This window comes from Lissotriton helveticus, chromosome 2_1 (genome assembly GCF_964261635.1).
Source record: "Lissotriton helveticus chromosome 2_1, aLisHel1.1, whole genome shotgun sequence".
Classification (NCBI taxonomy): domain Eukaryota; kingdom Metazoa; phylum Chordata; class Amphibia; order Caudata; family Salamandridae; genus Lissotriton; species Lissotriton helveticus.
The window spans coordinates 514,851,262-514,874,790 of NC_136059.1; the positions used below are offsets into that span (position 1 = coordinate 514,851,262).

The 23,529-nt window shown below is 42.3% G+C and overlaps 1 protein-coding gene across 2 annotated transcripts in view; it reads right to left on the minus strand.

Annotated features, from left to right (window-relative positions):
- LOC144818098 (A disintegrin and metalloproteinase with thrombospondin motifs 6-like) overlaps positions 1–23,529 on the minus strand; it is a 674,525-nt gene that overhangs the window by 410,119 nt on the left and 240,877 nt on the right. The window contains exons 2-3 of one of the 2 annotated variants that reach the window (XM_078675151.1): positions 14,963–15,192; positions 13,677–14,041 (exon numbers count right to left, since the gene is read on the minus strand). In XM_078675151.1, coding sequence (XP_078531277.1) covers positions 13,677–13,757 — 81 coding nt within the window. In that variant the 5' untranslated portion in view covers positions 13,758–14,041; positions 14,963–15,192. Of the gene's footprint in view, positions 1–13,676; positions 14,042–14,825; positions 15,193–23,529 lie in introns of both variants that reach the window. The other variant, XM_078675150.1, reaches the window with a different exon arrangement.

Here is a 23,529-nt window from a genome sequence, read left to right on the forward strand (position 1 = left end):
GTAGCGGTAAGAAATAGTTCCAGGTTGGAATGCCCTTTTGAGTCTGTGGAAACTTATTGACTTGCATGTTTTAAGGGTTTTCACCAGTTTTATCTAGTCCTTTCCCATACTCAAAAAAGGTTGGAAATATATTTCTAACAAGGGTCAGAAGTAAAACTTATTTCAGGGTTGGGAAAAAAGTGATTAAAGGGAAAGTGAACTTGTAAACGCTCAACAGATTTTCGCATGAGCAAATATACACATGGATATTTGCTCGTGCTAAAATACAGTTCATAAATATTTTCCTGGACTACCATTTCCTGGTGCACTTCGGTAAGTTCTTGTGAATTCACGAATACGTAAATGTAAGAATTGGGCCCCTAATTAGGTCTGGCGTTAACCAAAATCTTTTGTTTTTATTATCTCTCGCTCTCTAGCCATCTATGGGCTGTCTTCATTGTGAATGATCGCAATCTGCTCTTTAACAAGGAGCATATCAGCACATAAAATAGTTTTGTTCAGTGCCAGGAACTACTATGGCAATGTATGTTTTTTGAGACCAAAAAATAATTTAGCTTTTTGCCATTGTTTGTCACAAATGTGAGGGTCCTGCAGCTCCCACAACAATAATATTTTAGAAAAGCAATGTCAAAACAAGACACGCATTGACAAAACCAAAGACAGACCACCAAGTCGACTATTGGCTTTGCCAATGCTTGTTTATTTTTATGTTTCCCCTAATCGTGTTGAAACTGGTTGCACTTACTTTCCATTATGAATATTTTTGGGAAATACCATCATACATCTACACATCTTAAAAAATTATGCTTTAAAGAAATGGTACGTACAATTTCACAACAGTTTAGCAAAACGTTTTGTTTCGTAGTTGCATTTTTTTGTGAACATATTATTTTGAAAGCAAAGAATCATCATTCTTGCTTTTCAGCTTCTACAAATATTTTCAATTAATCAGAGAGCATTCTGGGAGCATTATAAATTACCTCATATTGTTACACTTTGCAAATGTGTGCACACATCTTTTTTTAATGGAACCACTGTCAGTAATGCAGTCCGAGCTATACAACATTTATCTGGAACATTCACCCTAATAATAAAGGCTTTGCCTTAATGAAACATAAGTACAAGTTCGAACAGCATTAACATATTGAGCCAAATATTACCTCAACTGCAGACAATTATCATCCATGCTCCATAACGTGGTACTGTAAATAGGCAGCCAAAGGGTTGGTGCTGCAGAGGATTTGGGGCCTAATTGTCCCAATGACAAAATCAACGGCATGGCTCTTCCGTCCACTATCAGACACTACCTGCCTCTTTATCTCACTCGTAAAATATTCTGCTTTCTCCCTTTGCAACGGTTTTTACGTCTTTCTCCTTTTACTTCTTTCCTTTTTCTTTGATTTTCCCTCTCTAGCTCGCGGTCTATGTCTGATGAGTAAACATAAGTAAGTGCCAGTCCCAAAAATGAATGCCGGTGGGCACCTCTGTCAAGCACCGGCTCAAATTGGTCACTGGTGATAGCTTCTGATTTCTTAGTACTTGAGTGTAAGCTCTAGTGACTTCTTACACTGACATGCCAGATTCTTGACAAAGACGCTGTTCAGTTCTAACGTAAAGTAGCTTGCAAATAGAGACACATTAAATAATATGTGAATATACTAGAAATGAGGACCGGCATGTCTACGGACAAGAATATATATTGGAGTAATATTTTGAAATGATTTTGCAGAATTTCCAGTGTTGTACAGGGTCAAATGAAAATAAAAGCAAGCCCAAAGGAGACTAACACTTTGATTCCTATGTAGAACGAGCTAAATATAAATATCCTAAAATGCCCTCTAAACCCATCTTTTGATAGTTTTCAGTGATTACATTCATCACACTGCTTATCACATAGAACATTTTTAAATGAAAAGAAAACAAAATAATTTGTTTGTCTTGATATTAGACACAATCACATGGGAAACGTAGTAACATAACGAAAAGGCAAATGTTGACGCTTCTTTGGTTGGGAATTATTTGGAATGGCCAGGGAGATTATTTAAAATCTCAGACAGTGAGTTTAGGTAACTGGAGAGGAGTTTTATATTAAGAGACAGATGTTGTCTTGATAATTAAGACTTACCTATGTACAGATGAGTTGGGCATGTTGAGTAGACATACTAAACAAATAGAAGAGTATGCGTAACAGACACTTCAAACGAGTGGTTTTTAAGGTTAAAACACCATTGAGCCAGTGTGGGTAAAGCTTGGATGTCAAGTGTTTTTATCCAAGGTAGGCATTGTTATTAGCATTTAATATATAAGGGGAGCAATAAAACGCCATGTAGCTAAAACAGTGTACTTTCATTCTCACAGTCGATGCCAACCTTTCTTTAAATACGAATGCCAGTTCAGAAGAATGAGACTTCTTAAACTTATGGCACACGTCGCTACCAAACAAAGTAGGGGCCACTGAGGTTTCTATTGATACATAAGAACTTTACAGTGAGCAAAGAGTAGTGGATAGGTGGTTTAATCCATACTCTGTTGATTTGTTTTCCAAGAATTTTCTTAACGAAGAAGCACATGGTTAGGAGTACGACCGAGGGGGCCACACAAATATAGTGGTGGGAAGATAACGGAATGTAAGTGTGATTTTTTACATCATTAGAAGTATATGAGGGAGTTTATACAGAAGCCCGTGTAATTAGCTAACACATTCCCATATGTGCTTTATTATTCGTTACCATACCAACGTACATTAAAACCTGAGGGCGAGTGACTGTGACAAAGAGGAAAGAAGAACTTATAGAAGGAGTGAATGGTGTGAGAGAGAGGGCGGATATGAGGCATTGGCACAGAATGCTTTTTCTATATGGAAATGTTTGTAATTTTTGCAATGTTGGCAATTTTAGGATCAATTATGTATATGTCCAATGAAAACAATTATGTTTAGGATAAATGTATTTGAACTGTATTTTAATTGCATTTATTTGTGTTTTTAGATTATATAAAGACGAGAGGAATAACTACAGTCTTGAAAAAGAAGGTGTAATAGGATTGAACCTTCGAAACGCATCGACGCAATTAGTATAGCCACAAATTTAATTGCTTTTCTATCACCTTAAATGGTAAAAATGGTGTTTAGGATATAAAAACTTTTTAGTAGCATTCAATTTAAAGACAATGGTTACGGTCTGCATGAACTCTCGTAGGACATACTGTTTATTCTTATGTGATTTTATTGTGTTTTTATGGTGCAAATTTAGTAAAAAGTGATTATGATGTTTTGAACTCATAGAATGATTTTATGAACTTTGTGATAATAAATTTTAAAATTTCTACAAGCAATTAGATATTTTTGTGCCAATACTTGGGTGACTTTGAGTGTAACATTTGGAGTTTTTGAGAGGAGTGTGTAGAGGAGTGTGCAACATATATATGGGAGTGAAAGTGAGAGAAATTAATTATATCAAAGAATCTTGTGCACCCAGAGGACACCTTTTAATAGTTCTTATTTGAACCCTAGTCCTTTGGGAAACCAAGGGTTCCTCTCTTTTTTGATATAGACATACTAACCTACAAAGGGGGCCAGAAATAGAAGAAACATAGTACAACAATGAACTGACAAAGAAAGAGAGGAATCTTCCAAATGGAGCATTATGTAGGGGAAGGGAGAAACATAAAATTGGACTTCAAGGGGAAAGACAGAAAAATTACACTGTTTAAGCACCTTAGGTTATTAGCCTCTTTCGAGGTGTAAAATGGGTGCCTGATTTACTGCAAAAACGTTCACAGTTTATTGCTTAATAAATACAGCACTATTTAGTAATAAAAATAAAATAAAAAGATAAGCACAGCACTCCTGACCTACATTAGATGAGACATCACATGGCATCAAATTGTTACGTGACTGGAATGTTTCTTGCATGGTAAACAGGAGTGTATCCCTGACTTCAGCCCTGACAATGCGAGGGCATGTCCTGTGACCTGGAGGGGTGCACTAAACATGCCCTCATACTAGGCAGAGAACTACTGACATTGTGGTTGGTACATTATGAAAGCAATCGTGGAAGCATACCATCTTTTGTGAATTATTAGTGGGACCACATCCTTTACTCTGAGTCAGTGAGAGCACGGTCTATTGACCCCTCTCATCTAAAGTTACATCTAAGCCGGGTATGGTGGCTCAGTGGACTAATGCGTCTACTGCAGGGGCCTGTGTTCAACCTCATGGTCACAGTTTCAAATCCCGGTGGGTCCACTCAGCCTTTCATCCATCTGAGGTTGATAAAATGAGTACCATTGAGTTGGGTAACAACAAAGGATTAGTTACTTATCTGTAATCCTAGTTCTCTTCCAGGGGTATCCTCATCAAAGTCATAAGCATTAGAATATTCCTGCCCATGCGCGGGACCACGGAAACACTATATTATATGTGCCCCACATATATATATATATATAACCGTATATATATATATATATAACCATATATATATATATATATATATATATATATATATATATATATATATATATATATATATATATATATATAATAAGAAATAGCAGCCTACTAAACACCAGAGCTGAATCATGCTGTAAACTGAAACAACAATAAAGTTTGTTTTAGAACTGTTTTAATTCTCAGAAAACAGTAGAAATTCTTATAAAACACTGAAAGCATAGGAAGCTCCCAGGCTGCATTGCAAATTCCCAGTCTAAAAAAACTGAAAAGCTAACCTGCAGCAGTATGCAATAAACTGACACCGTGTCTTTAAGGCACCCATGACCCCCAGCTTCCCATCATGCCTCAGGGGTGACAGTTAGGTCAGTTGTTCTATGCGGAGACTGTACACAAAAACCATGAAACAATCAGGTTAACAATATCTCCAAGATAAAGTAGTCCTTTGCCCGGGGAGGCGGGAGGGTTGCTTATGACTTTGATGAGGATACCCCTGGAAGAGAACTAGGATTACAGGCAAGTAACTAATCCTTCTCTTCCAGGGGATCCTCATCAATAGTCATAAGCATTAGAATAGAATAGCGAGCCTCACCTCATCTCCTTGCGGGCAAAGGATCAATAAAAACAGTATATCATTGATAAGCTTAGACACAACTAAGCTTGAACAGGCCGCAGGCTACCCAAATAGATTCCTCAAAGAGGCCTGGCCTACTTGAGTATCGATCCTGGAATCAGATTCTATACAGTAATGCCTTGTAAAGGTATGAACTGATCTCCAGGTTGCAGCCTTGCAAATCTCTGACATAGGGACATTATGTAGGAAAGCTACTGTGGCCGCTTTCCCCCTAGTAGTGTGCCTTAGGTGTCAACAATAAGGGCTTGCCCACTAGCTGATAAGCCAATTTGATACAGGAGACGATCCATCTGGAGATGGATCGTTTGGCAGCTGGAAAACCCGTTCTCATGGAACCATAATTGACAAAAAGCTGATCCGTCTTCCTAATACTCTTAGTTTTTTCCAAATAAAATTTAAGCACTCTTTTGAGATCCAAAGAATGCAGCGACTGCTCAGCCGGGGTCGTGTGATCTGGAAAGAAGGATGGACGAGAAATAGACTGATTAATATGAAAATCAGACACAACCTTTGGTAAGAAAGATGGATGTGTCCTTAACACTACTCTGTTGTGGTGGAAAACAGTGTAAGGATCTTTTGTACACAACGCTTGGATTTCGCTTACTCTGCGCGCTGATGTGATAGCAACTAAGAAAGCGGCCTTCCAAGATTAATGTTGTAAGGTTGCTTTGTGGATGGGCTCAAAAGGAGCTCCCATCAACTTGGATAACACTAGGTTCAACTTCCAGGGAGGAGAAGGATTTCAAACAGGGGGGTGGACTTTCTTTAACCCTGGAGGAAGTCCTTGACCACTTGCATCTGGAAGAAAGACTTTTGGCTCGGCGATTTTCTATACGCCACAATGGCTGACAAATGCACTCTAATGGAAGCATACTTCAAACCAGATGTTGCTAAGGAAAGAAGGTATGGAAGAATAACATCCTCCTGCCCTTTAGTAGGGTCAAGATGATGCTCCCTACACCAAATATAAAATCGCTTACACTTGAACGCATATGACGCTCTTGTGGAGGGCCTCTTAGCAGCCTTTAAAATGCGTATACAATCAGGAGGCAAATTTAGATGTCCATACTGCAGGACTTCAGGAGCCATGCCGTTAAGTTCAGAGAGGGGAGGTTGGGATGTAGAATCCTCCCGCTCATCTTGCTCAACAGGTCCGGCCTGCAAGATAGACGTCTGTGTGGACACACAGACAGATGAAGAAGATCCGGGTACCACCACTGCCGTGGCCAGTCCGGAACTATTAGGATCATCTCCATGTCCGATCTGAGGAGCTTGGAAACCACCTTCGGAATCAGAGACAGGGGAGGAAATGCGTAAGCAAATATCCCTGACCAATCCATCAAGAGAGCATTCCTCTGCGTCCCTGGGCGGTGGAATCTGGACGCGAAGGCGTGGCATTTTCTGTTTTCGTCGTCTGCAAACAAGTCTATAGTTGGACGACCCCAACAATGAAAAAGTTCTGCCACTACCTCGTTGTTTAGCACACAGTCTGGCTGATCCTCGAAGTGCCTGCTGAGTGCGTCTGCCTTGATGTTTAGTTTGCCTGGAAGGTGCACTGCTACCAGCTAGAGGTTCCGAGCAAGAAGCCAGTGCCAGATCGCCTGGGACTCCAGAGAGAGGTTGTGATCATGTGCCGCCTTGTTTGTTCAGGTAGAACATGGTGGTCGTATTGTCTGTCTGCACCAAGACCGAGTCGGCTTTGATTGCAGGGAGAAAGGCTTTGAAAGCGAGATGCAACGCTCGGAGCTCCAGCATGTTGATGTGGTAGGTCTGTTCTTGAGCAGACCACCGACCTTGTATTTGAAGGCACCCCATGTGTGCCCCCCAGCCTTGGAGAGACGCGTCCGTCACTATTGACTGAGTCGGGAGAGGTTGGTGAGAAGGAACTCCCACCAACAGATTTTGAGGTCGAGTCCACCACTTGATGGAAATCTTCGCTGCCTGGGAAAGACTGATCTGGTCTTCCCAGCGCCCTGTCGATTGGTCACACTGGTCCTCCAGAGACTGTTGTAAAGGACGCATCCTCAGCCTGGCGTGTGGTATGAGAAAGATGCAGGACGCCATGGAACCCAGCAGGGAGGCTACCTGACGGACTGTTGGACTTCGGGTCTCGAGTAGAATCCTGCACTTCTGTTGCATCGAAAAAAGTCTCTCCTCCGAAGGAAACGCTCTTCCCAAGTTTGGGTCCAGAATGGAGCCTAGGTAGTGGATGGACTGGGTTGACTGTTGGACTGACTTTTCCACGTTGACATGGAGGCCGAGCTTGTGCAATTGTTGCAGGCAAAGGCGAAAGTCGCTCTCTACTTGTAGAGGAGATGGACCTTTTAGGAGCCAGTCGTCTAGGTACGGATAGACGAAGAGCCCCTTTTTGTGAAGAAGAGCTGCCACCACCGCCATGCATTTGGTGAAGACTCGAGGTGCCGACTTGAGCCCGAAGGGTAGCACCTTGTACTGGTAGTGTTTGTTGCCGACCACAAACCTCAGGAACTTGCGATGATGCAGTGCAATTGGAATATGAAAGTATGCATCTTGCAGATCCACCGAACACATCCAATCGCCCTTCTGCAGATGTGGACATATTTGGTGAAGAGCCAACATGCGGAACTTCTCTTTGACTATGACCTTGTTTAGCAGACGAAGGTCTAGAATGGGACAGAACTTGTTCTCTTGATCCTTTTTGGGGACAACAAAATATCTGGAGTAGACTCCTTTTCCTCTTTGCGAGGGAGATACTTCTTCTATAGCTTGTTTTTGAAGAAGAACCTTCACCTCTTTCCGTAGCAGATCTAACTGGTGAGGACGAGATTTCTTTGGAGGAATGTTTTTTGGGGGCGCACGGAAACGAAGCATGTATCCATTGCGCAGTATATTCAGCACCCAACGATCTTTTGTGATGCTGCACCACTCTGCCAGATGTTGTGAAGCACTTCCTCCCACTGGAGTGGGCAACGGCGCCAGAGGAAGCCACTGCTCATGACTTCCCTCCTCTCGTTGATGTAGAGGATTGTTGTTGATGACCTCCTCTACCTCGGTTGGATTTTCCCCCTCGGAACTGGGTCTTGCCCTGATTCTTGTTTTGGGACCACTGAGGGGTTTGAACACTCTGTTGAGCCCCTTTGCCCTTGTTGGTCTTAAAACGGCGCTTGAACTCCTTTTTCTTTTCCAAACCGACTACTTTGACTGTTTCTTGCTCGGCTTTCATTCTACTCATCTCTTCGTCAGTGTGTTCACCGAAGAGAGAGGAACCAGAAAAAGGAAGGTTTAAGATGCGTTGTTGTGCATCGGGCTTGAGGCCTGTCAGGCGCAACCAAGACGACCTTCTGGCGCAAATTCCATGGGCATAAGGGCTGCGCCGTCTGCAGCCGTGCTAATCATCTGGTTCGCTACCAGACAGCCTTCTGTCATTGTCTCTTAAAAGTCCTTCTGGTCTTCTTTCGGCAGTTTGGACTTGAAACGCTCCATGAAGTCCCATAAGGCTCTATCATATCTACCCAACAGTGCAGCTGCACTGGAGACCTTCAGGGTAGAAGCGGCAGAGTTACAGACCTTGCGACCCCACGAGTCCTGTGATCTGCTGTCCTTATCTGGCGGGACTGAGGAGGTAGCAGTGACCGAGTGTGTTTTTCGTGCTGCTGCTACGATCACTGAATCTGCAGGAGGATCAGTCTTGACAAAGACCGGGTCAGAGGTAGCTGGCTTGTACTTTTTTTGGATGCGAGCCGGCACCACTTTAATGGTCGCTGGAGCCAGGACTATGTCTTTGACTGGGTCCATAATCCCTGGAACCAATGGAAGCAAAGGACGTGAAGCAGACTTCTGGTGAAGTATCTCAAAAATCACTGTCGTAGTGACTTGTGGAATAGATAGCTCAATGTTGAGGTTTTGAGCTCCTCTTTGCAGGACATCATGAAAAGTGTTGATGTCATCAACCAGTGAGACCCTAGAGATAGGGCTATCCGAAAGTGTGGGAGAATAATCCCTCTTGGAAGATTGGGTAGAGGAGGTAGAAGAAGTAGATGGTGTCCTCCTACTCCTGTGATGAGCACTGCGCCTCCTATCGCGTGATCTTCCTGAACGTTCCTCTCTTCTGGGGGAACGAGCTCTAGCAGGTCTCCTCACAGGTGATCTTTCAGCTTGAACCCTGTGCCTGGGAGGACTGCGTCTGTCCACTTCTTCAACCAGTCTCTGAAACGGAGATCTGTGTGTAGGACTGGCGTATTCCTGCATCTGCCTCGTAGCCCCTGAATCCCGCCAATGATCCAATGGCAGATTCCATCTAGGGTACAACCTCACATCTGCAGAAGAAGGGTCTCGCAAAGGTGACTTGCGGGCAGGGCTTCTAGACTTTGAGGCAGCTTGCCCAGACGAATGCGAGGATGAGTGGCGGGAGGCTGATTCCGTCACTAGAATCACCGATCCCCATCTGGATCTTCCGGAAGCGGAGTTCCTCGACGTCGAACCAGCCCGCTCTTGGTGCCTCGACGCCGGAGTCGAATGTCTCGACGGCGAGCGCTGTGAGGATCGATGATGTCTTGACGTCGAGCGGCAATGTGAAGCCGACGACGGAGCCCTCGACGCCGAACGACGCTGGGGCGACGGCGGAGCAGCCAATCTCTATGTCGAGTGTCTACGGGACGACGGCGGAGGGGTATTGGTCACCCTCATCGCCGAACACCTACGAGACGTTGACGGAGATCTCCTCCTCGACGTCGATCGACGTCTGGTTGTCGACGCCAGAGGATTCTGGTCTCTCTGCGACAACAGAGGTGAGCCTCTCCTCGACGCCGAACGTCGTGACGATGACAACGGCGGAGGGTCTCTGGTCCTCGACGCCGATCGTCGCCCGGTTGACGACAGCGGAGGGGTCACACTTCTCTCGTCGATCGTCGCCTGGTTGGCGACGGCGGAGGTGTGATGGTCCTCAACGCCGATCGTCGCCGGGTTGACGACGGCGGAGGGGTCTTGGTCCTCGACGCCGATTGTCGCCAGGTTGACGGCGGCGGAGCGGTCTAGGTCCTCGACGCCGATCGTCGCCGAGTTGACGATGGAGGAGGGTCTGGAATTCTAGACGACGACGTACCTGAATCCCTTCTTCTCGACGGCGGGTCGTTTTTTAGATGAATGACCCACCGGTAGTTCTCTCATCAGCGCCGAGCCGGACGCTGAAGCTGAAGGCTGTGAAGGACAGGCTTTTTGGTCATGATTTTCAGGCAGACAAAGAATACAGACTTCATGGCTGTCTGTCTTGGCCTTCTTGTTGCCACAAGAAGGCCAGTTGTCAAAAAGGGAAGGCATTCCAAAGCAGAAAATACCCACCAAACTGTCAATAAAAGACAGATTCTTACTTGAGAAGATGTAAAATGTCAAAGTAAGTCAAAAAACTGTGAAAAGTGAAGAACATTTCTGTCAGAAAAAAACAGAAATGAGTGGAGCTGTGTTGCCAGGATCCTTCCTGAAGGAGCTGGAAAGAACAACTGACCTAACTGTCACCCCTGAGGCATGATGGGTAGCTGGGGGTCATGGGTGCCTTAAAGGCACGGTGTCAGTTTATTGCATACGGCTGCAGGTTAGCTTTTTAGTCTTTTTAGACTGGGAATTTGCAATGCAGTCTAGGAGCTTCCTATGCTTTCGGTGTTTTATAAGAATTTCTACTGTTTTCTGAGCATTAAAACAGTTCTAAAACAAACTTTATTGTTGTTTCTCATGTTTCTAATGCATGTTTTTTCATGTATGGTGGAAATTCTTTACAGCATGATTCAGCTCTGGTGTTTAGTAGGCTGCTATTGCTTATTTATATATATATATATATATATATATATGTATATATATATATATATATATATATGGTTATATATATGTGGGTCCACATATAATATAGTGTTTCCGGGGTCCCGCGCATGGGCGGGAATATTCTAATGCTTATGACTATTGATGAGGATCCCCTAGAAGAGAACATCTGTTATTCAGTGCCAAGATACCCGTAGTGGTGAAAGTGTGCTTTACATACTCTTATGTTAAGCCCAGACGCTTAAGGTGACATTTTGTGTGTATTTAGAGTATGTATGAATGTGCAGTGTGTGTAGCACATGTGTGGTAATAAGACTCTCTGTGTTGTTTTTCTCCGAGTATTAGGGCTAGCAGGATCTGTTCTGGCTGTTCCAGGCTTAGTACCGCACAATAGGAAGATGACAGCTTCCACAGACAGTGGAAGACTACTGGCTGCCTTCCTGGGGTTGCAAAGTGAAAACTCAGAATCTGAAAGGCTACCTTTAGAAATTCTGTGTGAAACTTAGTAAAAGGCTCCTGAGCACTGACATTTGGTAGGTGGTAGGACTGAAGGGTGGAATCACAGTTTATATTGTTCAGTGGGAAAATGTTTCTAGGCACGTCCTGCCCTTTTGTCTATCTCCCATTACTAATTAAGGAAGGTGATGGCAGCCAGATGCAGAAAACTCACACTCCTGCTTGGAGGGAGCCCCATTGCTACCTTTGGTGAGAACCACCACCTTGAACAAAGGCAGTATCTGGAAAGCACCCTGGAAACTACATTGTAAAGTGAACCAACAGAATTCAGTTCTGAAGCTCGAGAGTGGATCCACATCCTCAGTCTGGAAAAATGATATAACAGTGGGATCCATACTACTTCACTTTGTGCAAGTTCCAAGTCTTTTATGACCAAGGAAGGGAAGAGGGCTACTGTCTGCATTACAGCCAGTCTTCCCAGAGGTAAAGTCACTTGGTTTATGCAACTTGCTGGAGAAAATTAGTTTTTGCCTGTGCACCTGCATCCCTGAATGCCCAGAGAGGGCAGAAAGGAGAGTGTTTGGCCTTATAGGAGGTACACTGTCCAGGAGAAGAAGCCCAGCATGTTTCTGGTTTTTTTTGGTCTCAGTTGCTGGCTGCTAAGAGGGAGTGCAGCTGGCCCTAACCCGAAATCTTCAGAGTCCCACAGTCTCCTGTGGCAATTCCCAACATGAGCTGCAAAAAAACGTCAGGTTGGCATCATGCAGGGTAGCGTTCCAGCCATCAGCCTCGACAGTCTTGTGCTGATGCTAGCACACAAGGTGTCCACCCAAGAAACGCTGCTGCATCGGCCCCCAGTATAGTTCAAGTTACATGTGCAATGTGCAATGTTCCTCTAATTCAGGAAGACAAAAGATTACTCTCTTGTAGTTGTGATCAACAGCATTACTAAGTCTTGATGAACGCACTTGACTCCCCTTGAGCATCATTTAAGGTAATATCACTTCTTTTCCTGAGAAAGGTGCAATAGAAAATTATCATTTTAGAGGGGTCGAAACGCTGAAAATCTATAATGTTTTAAGTTGAGAAAGAGACTTTGAGTCATAAGTGGTGAACTCTGCCCTACTGATTATTTATTACTGCAAAACAACAAGACTTTAGCTTTGTTATAAAGGATATATTTTGTGCACTATTGTATGACTAAACCTTAGTACAAACTTGCCCTTTTGATTGTTGTGGATACAAACCAATGCATAACAATACTACATTTATGTTATATGAGAAATGGCATTTGACTGTGGCTTCATTTAAAACAAAATGGTTGTGAGTTTTATGACCATGATCACTAGACACGTCTAGATCCCCATGCATTTGAGATGTACATAGGAGAGGACCTATCATGCTCTCCACGATTATTAGAGTTTCATAATTATTGTTTCTGAAGGACCCTTACTTTTGATAACCTTTAAATCTGCCCAGGTTTCTGGGGTTTACTGGACATGCCCCTATGGGCGTCCACCTGCGTCCACCTGCACCAGCCTCCAGGGCTGCAACTTCCTAATACTAGCATTAGACTCCACCGTCCCCAGAGGCCACAACTGCTGGAGATGAATACACGCACCAGACTGCTCCAAAGAAGCTCAAGAGTATAAAGATGCTGGCCTGTGTCTAGGAATCACAAGCATCACCGAGAAGAAAGCGCAGTTCGCTGTCTGCATGAACAGAAACACTGTGCCTGAATGCAAGCAGAGGTAAACTGTTGCTGCTAATACTAAACTTTGTCAGCACTGACTTGTTGGGCTATGAGCCAATGTCTACACACATATTTGTACCTGAGTCACCTGAGAAAAAGAAAGGGGTTAGGATTTGGGCATCATAGGGTATGTGTTTCATTAGATAAATTGGATTTATACAACCCTGCAAATCAACCAGCTTAAAATACTAGTCCTGTAAAGGACAATACTTGATTAAGTATGTTGCTCAGCTGTACTGAGCTCTTGTCCCTTACACTAACTCCCTCAGAACCCTATAGCTGCTGGCCCCTTGCTGTCTTGAGAACTACGGTTGGAAAAGGTTCCACCCCACGACGTAAATGGCAAGCAACTTCAACCGGCCAAGTAGCCCCTGTTGCCTTGTGGCCCCCCACGCTCCCCCAAAAGAAGTCTGACAGTATGGCAGTGATGACTGATTTACCGGACAATAATGGCAGATAGTTGAAGGGGGTATATCATGCCATAGAAGGCCATCTTGATAGCACTGTCAAGGCTGACTGAACAGAGCTGTGGAATGACTACTGCTCCTCTGCACGACGCATTCAATTACAAGAATAGAAAAAAAATTCTGTTTACTTACCAAACCATTGCAGTTGCTTAATGCCACATAGGTTGTGCTGTTTTGATCCTGCAAACTTCCTGTGTAGTGGCAGTTGTCCATGAAGTCGTGCTTCCATTCCGGCCCATCTTTCCCCCAGTATTCCACTGTAAACTGTTTAGAAACTAATTCCGTGTTCAAAGTCAAGTTTAAATGAAAGTGCTTGCCATATGCAGAAAGTTTGAAAAATAATTTAGCTCCGACTTGTTCATGATCATTAGGCTCCGTGCTCCTCCTTCTCCTTGAGTGTTTATCACGTTTCACAGTAAAGCTGAGAAAGGCTCCATCTTGATCTACCCTGATTGGAACAGTCAGCTGGTAGTGTTCAAGGTAATACAGGAACTCCTCTTTGTAATCAATAACGTATATCCAGTCCAGGAGGTGGGTATAAAAGAAAAGAAAATACAAAAGGACATAAAAAGTAGTAGGACATACGAGATCAGAATTTGGCCAGTTCATCATCCTTTATAATCAATTAAATGATGAGCAAGGCTATATTAATGCAAAACTGTATAATACAAAATGATTTGGGCAATCAAAGTTTTTAGCCAAGGACAATGTATCTATATCACAAACTTATATAAGCATGCTGCTTTTAAACATTTTTTTACTGTGCCAATAAGCACTCATTTGTAGGCTGCTCCACTTAAGGTCTTATACTTCAAGGGCCAAAGCTAGTCAAAGTAGGAAACTAGGAAAGTCATTATTAACTTTTGCCAAAGATACCGAAAACATTAATTAACTTTCCAGTAAGAAGAACCGTAATCATAGCTCATCTGTGAAGCACTTGCCGAATGTATCTATGAAGACCATATGTAATGTGGATTAGCCCACATATATTTTAACTAAACATGCAAGTAGGTAACTACTTTAGTCTGTTTTTTTAAAAGATGATATATCTGGTGCTGGTTAATCTATGTTTAAAGGTTAGGTGAATTGGGGAAATAATGATATTCAGACTTAGGGTCTTATTTAAAAAAACGTTAGGAGACGATTTCTAATGGCTAGGGTTCACATATAAAAACTTGTTTTAATGTTAACTTTGATGTCACCACAGTTAGTCATCACCTCAAATAAGAAAATGATATTTTTGAGTGTCTTGGCAGATATACAATAACAGTGGACCCCTACCTTGAGAACTATATGAAAGCCTGTTGTCAGTGTGAAATTCCGATAAAGCCATGATTAGGCTGAAACTCCAGGTCAACGTCATCCACAAAATTTCCATAATTTAGAAAGAATGTAAAAAGGTCTCTGGAGGGGGCTACCTGTATATTAGGGAATTAACGCCACTCCAGAATCGCACCATACCAAGTTTGTTTATTCAATTTTCCATCAAAATAGGTTAATATATGTTGGATTCTTTAACGGGTATTCCTTCTGTCCAACAATGGGCTCTTCCGTCTCTGTTTGGATCATTTTCATCCCCAAAACGTAATTAAATTTGTATGAATTCTTCAAAATCCGGATGGTTACTTGACTTGGGCCATTTATTTAACTGAAACAAATAAACAGGAAGTTGTTTAAACATATGCTACAATCACTTGTTGAGTAATGTGATTGCTAAATTACAAATAAGATAAAATAACAAGGAGAAACATTTTTTGTTCTAAGAAAATATTAGAACATTGGAATACTGAGAGCTCCATCGAAGACAATGGAGTAGCTCTGGGCTTATAATGTCTGGTCTAAGCCCCGAGCTCCAACATTCTAATGTCTGTCTTCATACCCTTAACGGGTGGAATGTTCTAATAACTTTATAGCCCTTCTACAGCGGGCTATACAGGTTGATAAAGGCTCTCACCTTCATTATAGGCCCTGCCTATAATGTGGGTTTGGGGCCTTTAACAACCGGTATAGCTCTTGGTAGCGGGCTACAAGGGTATAGCATGCGCCCTCAGAACTTAATGAGTCTGCAATTACAAGTGGAAAGAGACAGGATAAAAGGATGAAATAAAAGAACGTACAAAACGATTATGTTCTTTTTCAAAAGTATTTACTTCTGGTTTACACAATGACTTAAAGGCATATGTTCTCTTTTTCATATAGAACTCGTAGACATTTCTTAAAGGTAGCAAAAGCAAGGTAATATTACCATAATGACAGCTTGTAGAACAGTTTTTTAAATGTATAATGAGGGCAATACCTTTTGATGAGTGATGTAGGAATTGTTAAAAAAGAAGCGACCCATTCACAAACCACTTATAAATCTACATACATCCTTACATGTACACCTACATCTAATGTAGAATTATTGTTTTAAAGAAAGGAATCCAAAACAATAGCATGAACTGTTTTGCGAATTCCATTTACAACTACCAAAAAGCATTTTTGCATACGGGAATGCAAAATCTATAGCACAACTGAACCCTGTCTCAGCTCCCGATATCACTGTGGCCATCCCAGGAAGATACAAAATTGCACACCAGGACCACCTCCACAAACCCAGCGGAGGTCGCGCCATTATCTACATTCACACCCTCAAATGAACAACTACCACTGTCCCAGACACCCCTTTCATGGAACACATAAACTTCAACCTGAAAGCAAACAACAGCACCACCACAAGGGCACTCTAGTTCATAGACCACCCGGTTCAAAAGGCAACTTCAGCAACCTCATCTCAGACTACATTGCCAACCTCACCATCAACTCCAAGAACTTCCTTCTTCCATAGCAAAAGTTGCTTCAAAGGCACCTATACTTCATTTATATGTTCGTTGCACATAGACTCAACCTTACTATAAAAGACGGTTGAATCCTACCCATGATTATCACCATAGCAAAAACAACCGGTACGGGCACTTATACATATATCGGCCCTTGGTACACAACATGAGTAACCTTAAGCCAATCGTTAAATATGGCAAGCGAGGCACCAAATGAAACCAATACCCAGAGCTAGCAAAAAGACAACAACAAAACAACAAAGAAGCTCAAAGTGACGAGTTAAAAACTTTAACGGGATACCGGAGGGTTTACCTATCCGTCGGTACCTCGGCGTAGAGTAGAGCCTGAAGCCGGAGGTGCCGCGATAACAGAAAACGCCTCCTTTTAAAATGCTACACCCGTGGTAACTGCCAATCACATCGCTCGACCTTGGACTATTGTGGTCTTAGTACGAGAATCAAGAGCGCATGCGTGTTATAATAACACTGTGATCTATATCCCGCGCATGGCAACTCGTAGCAATGTGCTTATTCACACATGCGTAATTGGAAACATAACAAAACAAACATCCAGTCGATAGACTAAGTGAATTTTTTACCCAAAAAGTTTCCATGTTGTAAACATATTAGTAAACAGTGACCACGTGTGAAGTTAGAAGATGAATGAAAGTGAATATCATCAGGGCTGCACAGTAAAAAAAGGTTGCAATGATGAAACTGATGTATTGTATAACAGCATGCATCGATCATCATTAACGCTAAGGACTGGTACCATATTGATGTCAGACAGCAGTGTGCACCTGAAGGGTGAGCATAACACAGGTCCCATAAAGGAATCAGTCGCAGATGAGGGGGTTATTTGTACCAGGCATAACATTGGTACAAAAAATGGAAACAAGAACTGATAATGGATACCCAGTCAGTAATTCTGTGCGAGGTCCCTAAGCTCTCATCCGTCATCATATTACTTATCGAGCTATAAAAAGTTGCTGTACGTGGAGTTATAAAATATTTCCTATAGCGCATTATGTGAATCATTTAAATTGGAACTAGTTATAGCAGGTATAGATAAATAAAATCATTTGCATAAGTCCGTAGATTACCATAGGTACAGTCACTCGAAATGGGAGAGAGTACTTGAAATGTGGTGCCTCAAAGCAAAGTCAATATAGGTGAAGACCTATTCAGAATGACCATTATAATAGCAACCATGGAATATCATCATTTAAACCTCTGATGTCAGTCTGTTATTTGTGTACCCACCATTGCTCACGCCTGAACAAGAAAGTGATTATATCCGTTATGTGTGGCGGAATGAACGGTTTTTCCAACACTGTCCACTTTAGATCACAGGGATTGTGTTTCACTGCAAGAAAATGATTGGCCAGTTTTGTAGATGATTTGCCACAACGGATGGTACTCTTATGCTTGAAAATACGGGTCATGGGCAAGTGATCATGTAAATAAGGTTGTTAGTGTTACAATTTGTATGACAATTGAGGACCCATGGTCGTGATGATCCTATGTCAATCTCTTTTGTCATAGATGTGTGGGAACAAGCTGAGCATGAACCACATGGAAAATGTCCCTGTACTGATGGTAAACCCCACAGAGTATCCTCATCTTTTTATTCTGGATACGGGGCGTGTATGAACTAAACGGTCTCTGAGGTTACTGCTTCGCTTAAAGGTAATAAAAAGGGGACGTGATAATGATACACCACCAATGTTCGGAATTTTCCAGTTTGACAAAATGCTCTTTTTGATTTTGTAGGAGAACTTGCAGAACATGTGGACACAGGTCAGTCTATTGGTAGTCTCTTTGGGAGTACTAGGTGCAAGCAACGCTGGCAGATTGTTGTTAAACGCCCGTTTGTACGATTTTTTCACCAGTTTCTTAGGATATTGTCTCTCCTGAAGTTGGTGAGAAAGGTCCTGGGCATGTTCATGTTATTTCACAGTAGAAGAACAGTTCCTCTTCAAACGTAAAAACTGTCCGAAGGGCAAATTGTCTCTTAATGCTTGGGGATGGTAACTACCATAGAGAATAAGGGAGTTTTTAGCCATCGGTTTCTAGTACAGTTCAGTATTAAGGCCACCCTCCCCCAGATGATATTAAGATATCCAAAAAAGGAGATGAGTCTTGCTGTATTCGCAAGTAAAGTTCAAAAAGATGTTACAGTTGTTCAACCATATTTTGAACTCATTAAGTGAAGTCAGAGTACCACGCCACACAACAAAGACATCATCAATATATCTTTTCCACACACGTAGGTGGTCTCTGTATAGATTGTTGATACTGAAGATGTGTTCCTGCTCAAATACATGTACATATAGATTGGCCAGGCTGGGAGCAAAAATGCTCCCCATAGAGGTACCAGACACTTGGAGGAACATCTTATTCTCAAACTGAAAGAAGTTCTCCTTCATTGCTATTCTTGCACATGCGATGATGAAAGACACCGGCGTGAGGGAAGCAGGAGGATTCTCCAAAAGGAGAGTCTCAATGGCAGAGAGAGTTTCATCCTGTGGGATGCATGTGTAGAGTGACTCTACGTCAAAAGACACGAGATAGTCCAACTCTACATCGAAGCTCAGATTTTCCACCGGAATGAGATCATCTTTCGTGTCCTTTAAGTAGGTGGGCATTTTGGCAGCAAAAGGCCGTAGAAAGTGAACAGCAAAAGAGGACATAGGTTCAAGTAATGAGCCTAATCCAGAAATGATCGGGCGGCCAGGAGGAGGTTGTTGGCTTTTGTACACTTTTAGTAATATATGAAAGTAAGGCACAATAGGATAGGTTTTGACCAAGAATTGTGCTTCATTGGTAGTTATCCATTCATTAGCTCGTGCTTCTTCCACTAAGATCGTTATCTCTTGTTGTAGTCTCTTAGTGGGGTCTTCTTTCAATAGTCTGTAGGATCGAACATCTTGTAATTGTCTCAGACATTCTGTTCAATATGTGGAAGTATCCATTATTACGATCGCTCCGCCTTTGTCTGCGGGTTTGATCGTAATGGTGTCATCATTTGTCAAAGATGTCAATGCTAGTCGTTCCTTTTTATTGAGGTTCTGAAATTGTCTATTTTCACTGGCACAAATGTTGGTGACTTGAGAAGAGACACCTTTCTTAAAGGTGAGGACCTGGGGAGGTACCTGGCTAGTAAGAGGGTTGAATGTAGATTTGTTTCTTAAACCTGTATTCGAATTAAGGTCTTGTGTAGAATCAGAGGTGTCATTCCGAAAGAAGAAATTCAGACAGATCTTGCGAAAAAACTGAGCAAGTTCCTGTTTGATTTCAAAAGTATTACCCTGATATGAAGGTACAAAACCTAGTCCTTTGTTAAGAGACATAGTTCGTCTGGATTCAAAATTCTTGTACTCAAGTTGATAACAAGGTTGTCTCGGAGCTCGTTCCTGTTAACTGCTCTGTCGAACCCCGAGTTGACCCGGCTGATTGATTGTCTGTCCAGTGAACCTGGATTTGGTGTTGCCGCCTCTTCCCTCTGGACCTGCCGCGGCCAAACCCTAAAAAAGGCTGATTAGGGTACATTTGAGGTTGTGGATGGTAAGCGAAAGGCTGTCCATGTGGTGGGAAAGGAGGATAGTTGAAAGGACCTGGTGTCCACCATTGCGGAGGAGCTGCAAATTGGACACCGCCCGCTGTTGTCTCCAATTGCCTCTGCCTCTTCTGATGTTACCTCCATTGCCTACATCTCCCTGATTGGAATTGTCTGAGTCACTAGACCAACCTTTAATACTTGAAGTTGAATAGTTTGTCCGATATCTACGGCCCTGTCGGTTGTGTTGGGGAAGCACATAGTCAGCACTGGTGTAAGGGTAAACCCTCTTCATTGAGAAACGCGCAAGATCTTTCGTAAATTTGTTAATCTTGGTTGTTAATACTGAGTCTTTAAACTCTTTGTTGTGTTAATTGAATTCCTCATTTTGTTTCTTAAAAAGGGCACCTGTAAGTGTAACCTTGATTTGGGATTCCAGAGCCTGTATTTCTATCAGTATCGTATCGGCGACTCGCTTGGCAGTTTAAATAATGAGAATAACCCAATCGTGAATACATCGCCAGGCTATCAAGGACCAATCATTAAGAAATGTTTTATCGTCCAAGAATAATCTGGGGGCGTTCGTGACAATCAAGCCCTTAGGTGCACAGTTGCCTCTGAGGTACTCAGTCATTATCGCACCGTGTATAAACACTCGTGAATGTGATTTCTTGAGTACTAAAAGTTTAGTCCAATCATCCTCCTGACCGGTAACAACCCCTTGAAAGGTGTCAATTATGCTAGGTGTGCTAAGAAGAGACTGTGCTGTTGTCTCATCAAAAGCCAGACCTGGACGTTCAGCCATAATTATATGGAAAAAGAAAATCAATATGAAATGCCCTGGAGCAGTCTTCAACTATAAAAGACAGCTCTTGGAAGAAAATCAGGTTTAAGGAAAAAGAAAGAGGGACCCGCAACCGGAACAGCTGCTCATAAAACTATAACAATAAACGATTCAAAGCCAGAGGGTCCTAGGGAGGGTTTTGAGACCACACAGGATTTATTCCCCAAAGTCAGAACAAAGAATAATACAAAATCCTGGGGTCTTTGAAAGTAGTAAAAAAGTGTGGAAAACCACTACTTAGAGATTACAAATACAGTGTGTCAAATATTAAACAAAACTAGTGACTACGCCCAACAGAAATATCTTTGGGCATTTCCCTTTTTAGGATGAAATCCCTCACTCACCATAGGTGACATGCTTCATCATTTGGGATTCTCCTCCCAGAGGAAAAACCTAGTTCCTCTGGGGGCTACAAACCCCTCTCTGAGAGGGAGGAGCTCAGAGATGTTTTGAATGTTATCTAGGATGTACTAAATCCACAAATGAGGAGCTAATAGTGTGAGTGAGGGTGCAGCGCAAACAAGAATATGTGTGAAAACTGTGAGGAAAGTGAGATAAAACTAGCACAAGGACGTCCAAAAAATGTTTATTATAGTACATACTCCGCTAGGATAAAAAACGCAGTGCACCAGCTGTCTGGATTCGAAACTGCGGTGCTGTAAACAAGACTATTTGGTCAACATGTTTCAGCCATAAAGCCTAAATATGGGCTATGCTTTCATCAGGACCTATGATGCTGCTGCAAAGAGTGCACGTGATATAACATAAAAGGATATAGTGACACAAAACGTCTTGATGTGTCTGTGCAAGGTAAGCATTACCTACAATCAAAAACACAAAACGTCTCGTCACTGTTATGATTATAGGTACATCAGAAAACTGGTTGCGTTACATAGTAAAGAGGACCCATAAAGGAATGCACTTACCCGTAACTACTGGGTAAGTCACCACCCCTCTCCCTGGCAACCGCTCAGGAAAAAGGCACCACTCTAAAAAAGATGGTGACAATAGTTTATTCACAAAAACATGTCTTATCCACTTAAGAAGAAGTATACCAATAAGTGTAAATCTTACTGATAAGCATGTTTATGAAGGGCATAACTCCCAGAGGAGGGCTATAAATCAAGGCAACAAAAAACAAACAAATAAAAGACACAGCCAAAATGTTGGCAAAATGTTATCAAATTAACTTAAACAAGAAAACAATCATCACCTGAGCAAGAGCTACTTTAGTAGCACCAGTAATTCCTTTATTTATTCATGTCACATAGACCAAACCTACGCTGTAAAAAAGATTGAGTCCAGCCCATAATCATAGCAAAAGCTGCTTCAAAGGCACCTACACTTAATTTATATGTTCGTTGCACATAGACCCAACCTTACTATAAAAGACGGTTTAATCCAACCCATGATTATCACCGTAGCAAAAACAACTGGTATGGGCACTTATACATATATCGGCCCTTGGTACACAACATGAGTAACCTTAAGCCAATCGTTCAATATTGCACACGAGGCACAAAATTAACCCAATACCCAGAGCTAGCAAAAAGACAACAACAAAGCAACAAAGAAACTGAAAGTAACGAGTTAAAAACTTTAACGGGACACCGGAGGGCTTACCTATCCGTCGGTACCTCGGCGTTGTGTATAGCCTGAAGCCGGAGGTGACGCGATAACAGAAAACGCCTCCTTTTAAAATGCTACACCTGTGGTAACTGACAATCACGTCGCTCGACCTTGGACTATTGTGGTCTCCCATTGAAAAATTGAAGTTTGCGACCGCAGCATGTGTGGGCGCATCTTAATTACGGGGTCTGAACCGCCGACCTGAGGTCGGTCGGTTCCCAATCCATAGAGATGTCAGTCGGAGGCAACTCTGACATCGTAATTAGGACCTTAGTCTCTTACAAGGATCCAATGTCATCAAGTGCAAACACAGAGGCAGTCCGTCCACCCAGCAACCGGAAATGTGACAAACCACCACTCAGAGTATGTTCCAGATAACATACTGAGAAACATTACTTGTTATATTGAAGCAATCATGTAGCTTGGAGAGATATACAATTCCAGGGACTTTGCATGGTCGGTTGAACAATGATTAGCTATGCGGCACACCACCCACAGCAATTACATCACACATTCCAGTTTAGTTTCTAACATTTGCAGATGTTTTCCCTCTTTTATTAACACACTGTATTATAAATTAAGCTGTTTATAATTCTAAATAAGCTTCTATATCTTTTTTTCATTAGAAATGCCTCTTGATTTGAATTAACTTTTTTAAAGTTCCAATATTACTTATCAAACCAATAATTAGAGGCAGCATAGCTCTGTTTACAGGAAAAGTCACCTGAAGGATATATTGAAACACTGAAACAAGCTACAGACAATTTTCCAAATTTCCAAAATCTGCAAGTGAGTGAAAATTAACTTGAAAATTGCTCAATTTTGGGGATACATTATAGACAATAGCCAATTTTGGGAACACATCATTGGGATACTAGTTTGTAAAGGGGAGGGGGGAACCATTAAGTGCAATGAGGGATAACTGAAAACCATCAAACCATGCGCTATAGGGCATACCAGCAACTATGTTTCCTGCAGTAGAATAAGTGTATAATTAGCAATAAACGGTTCACACACACAGAATGATTCACTAACTCAGACAGAGTGGACGGCTCTCCCCAGGAAATATGCACCATGGGACTGGCGTCACATTGCAATCGATTATAGTATTGTGCAATTGAGGAGGTTGGCAGG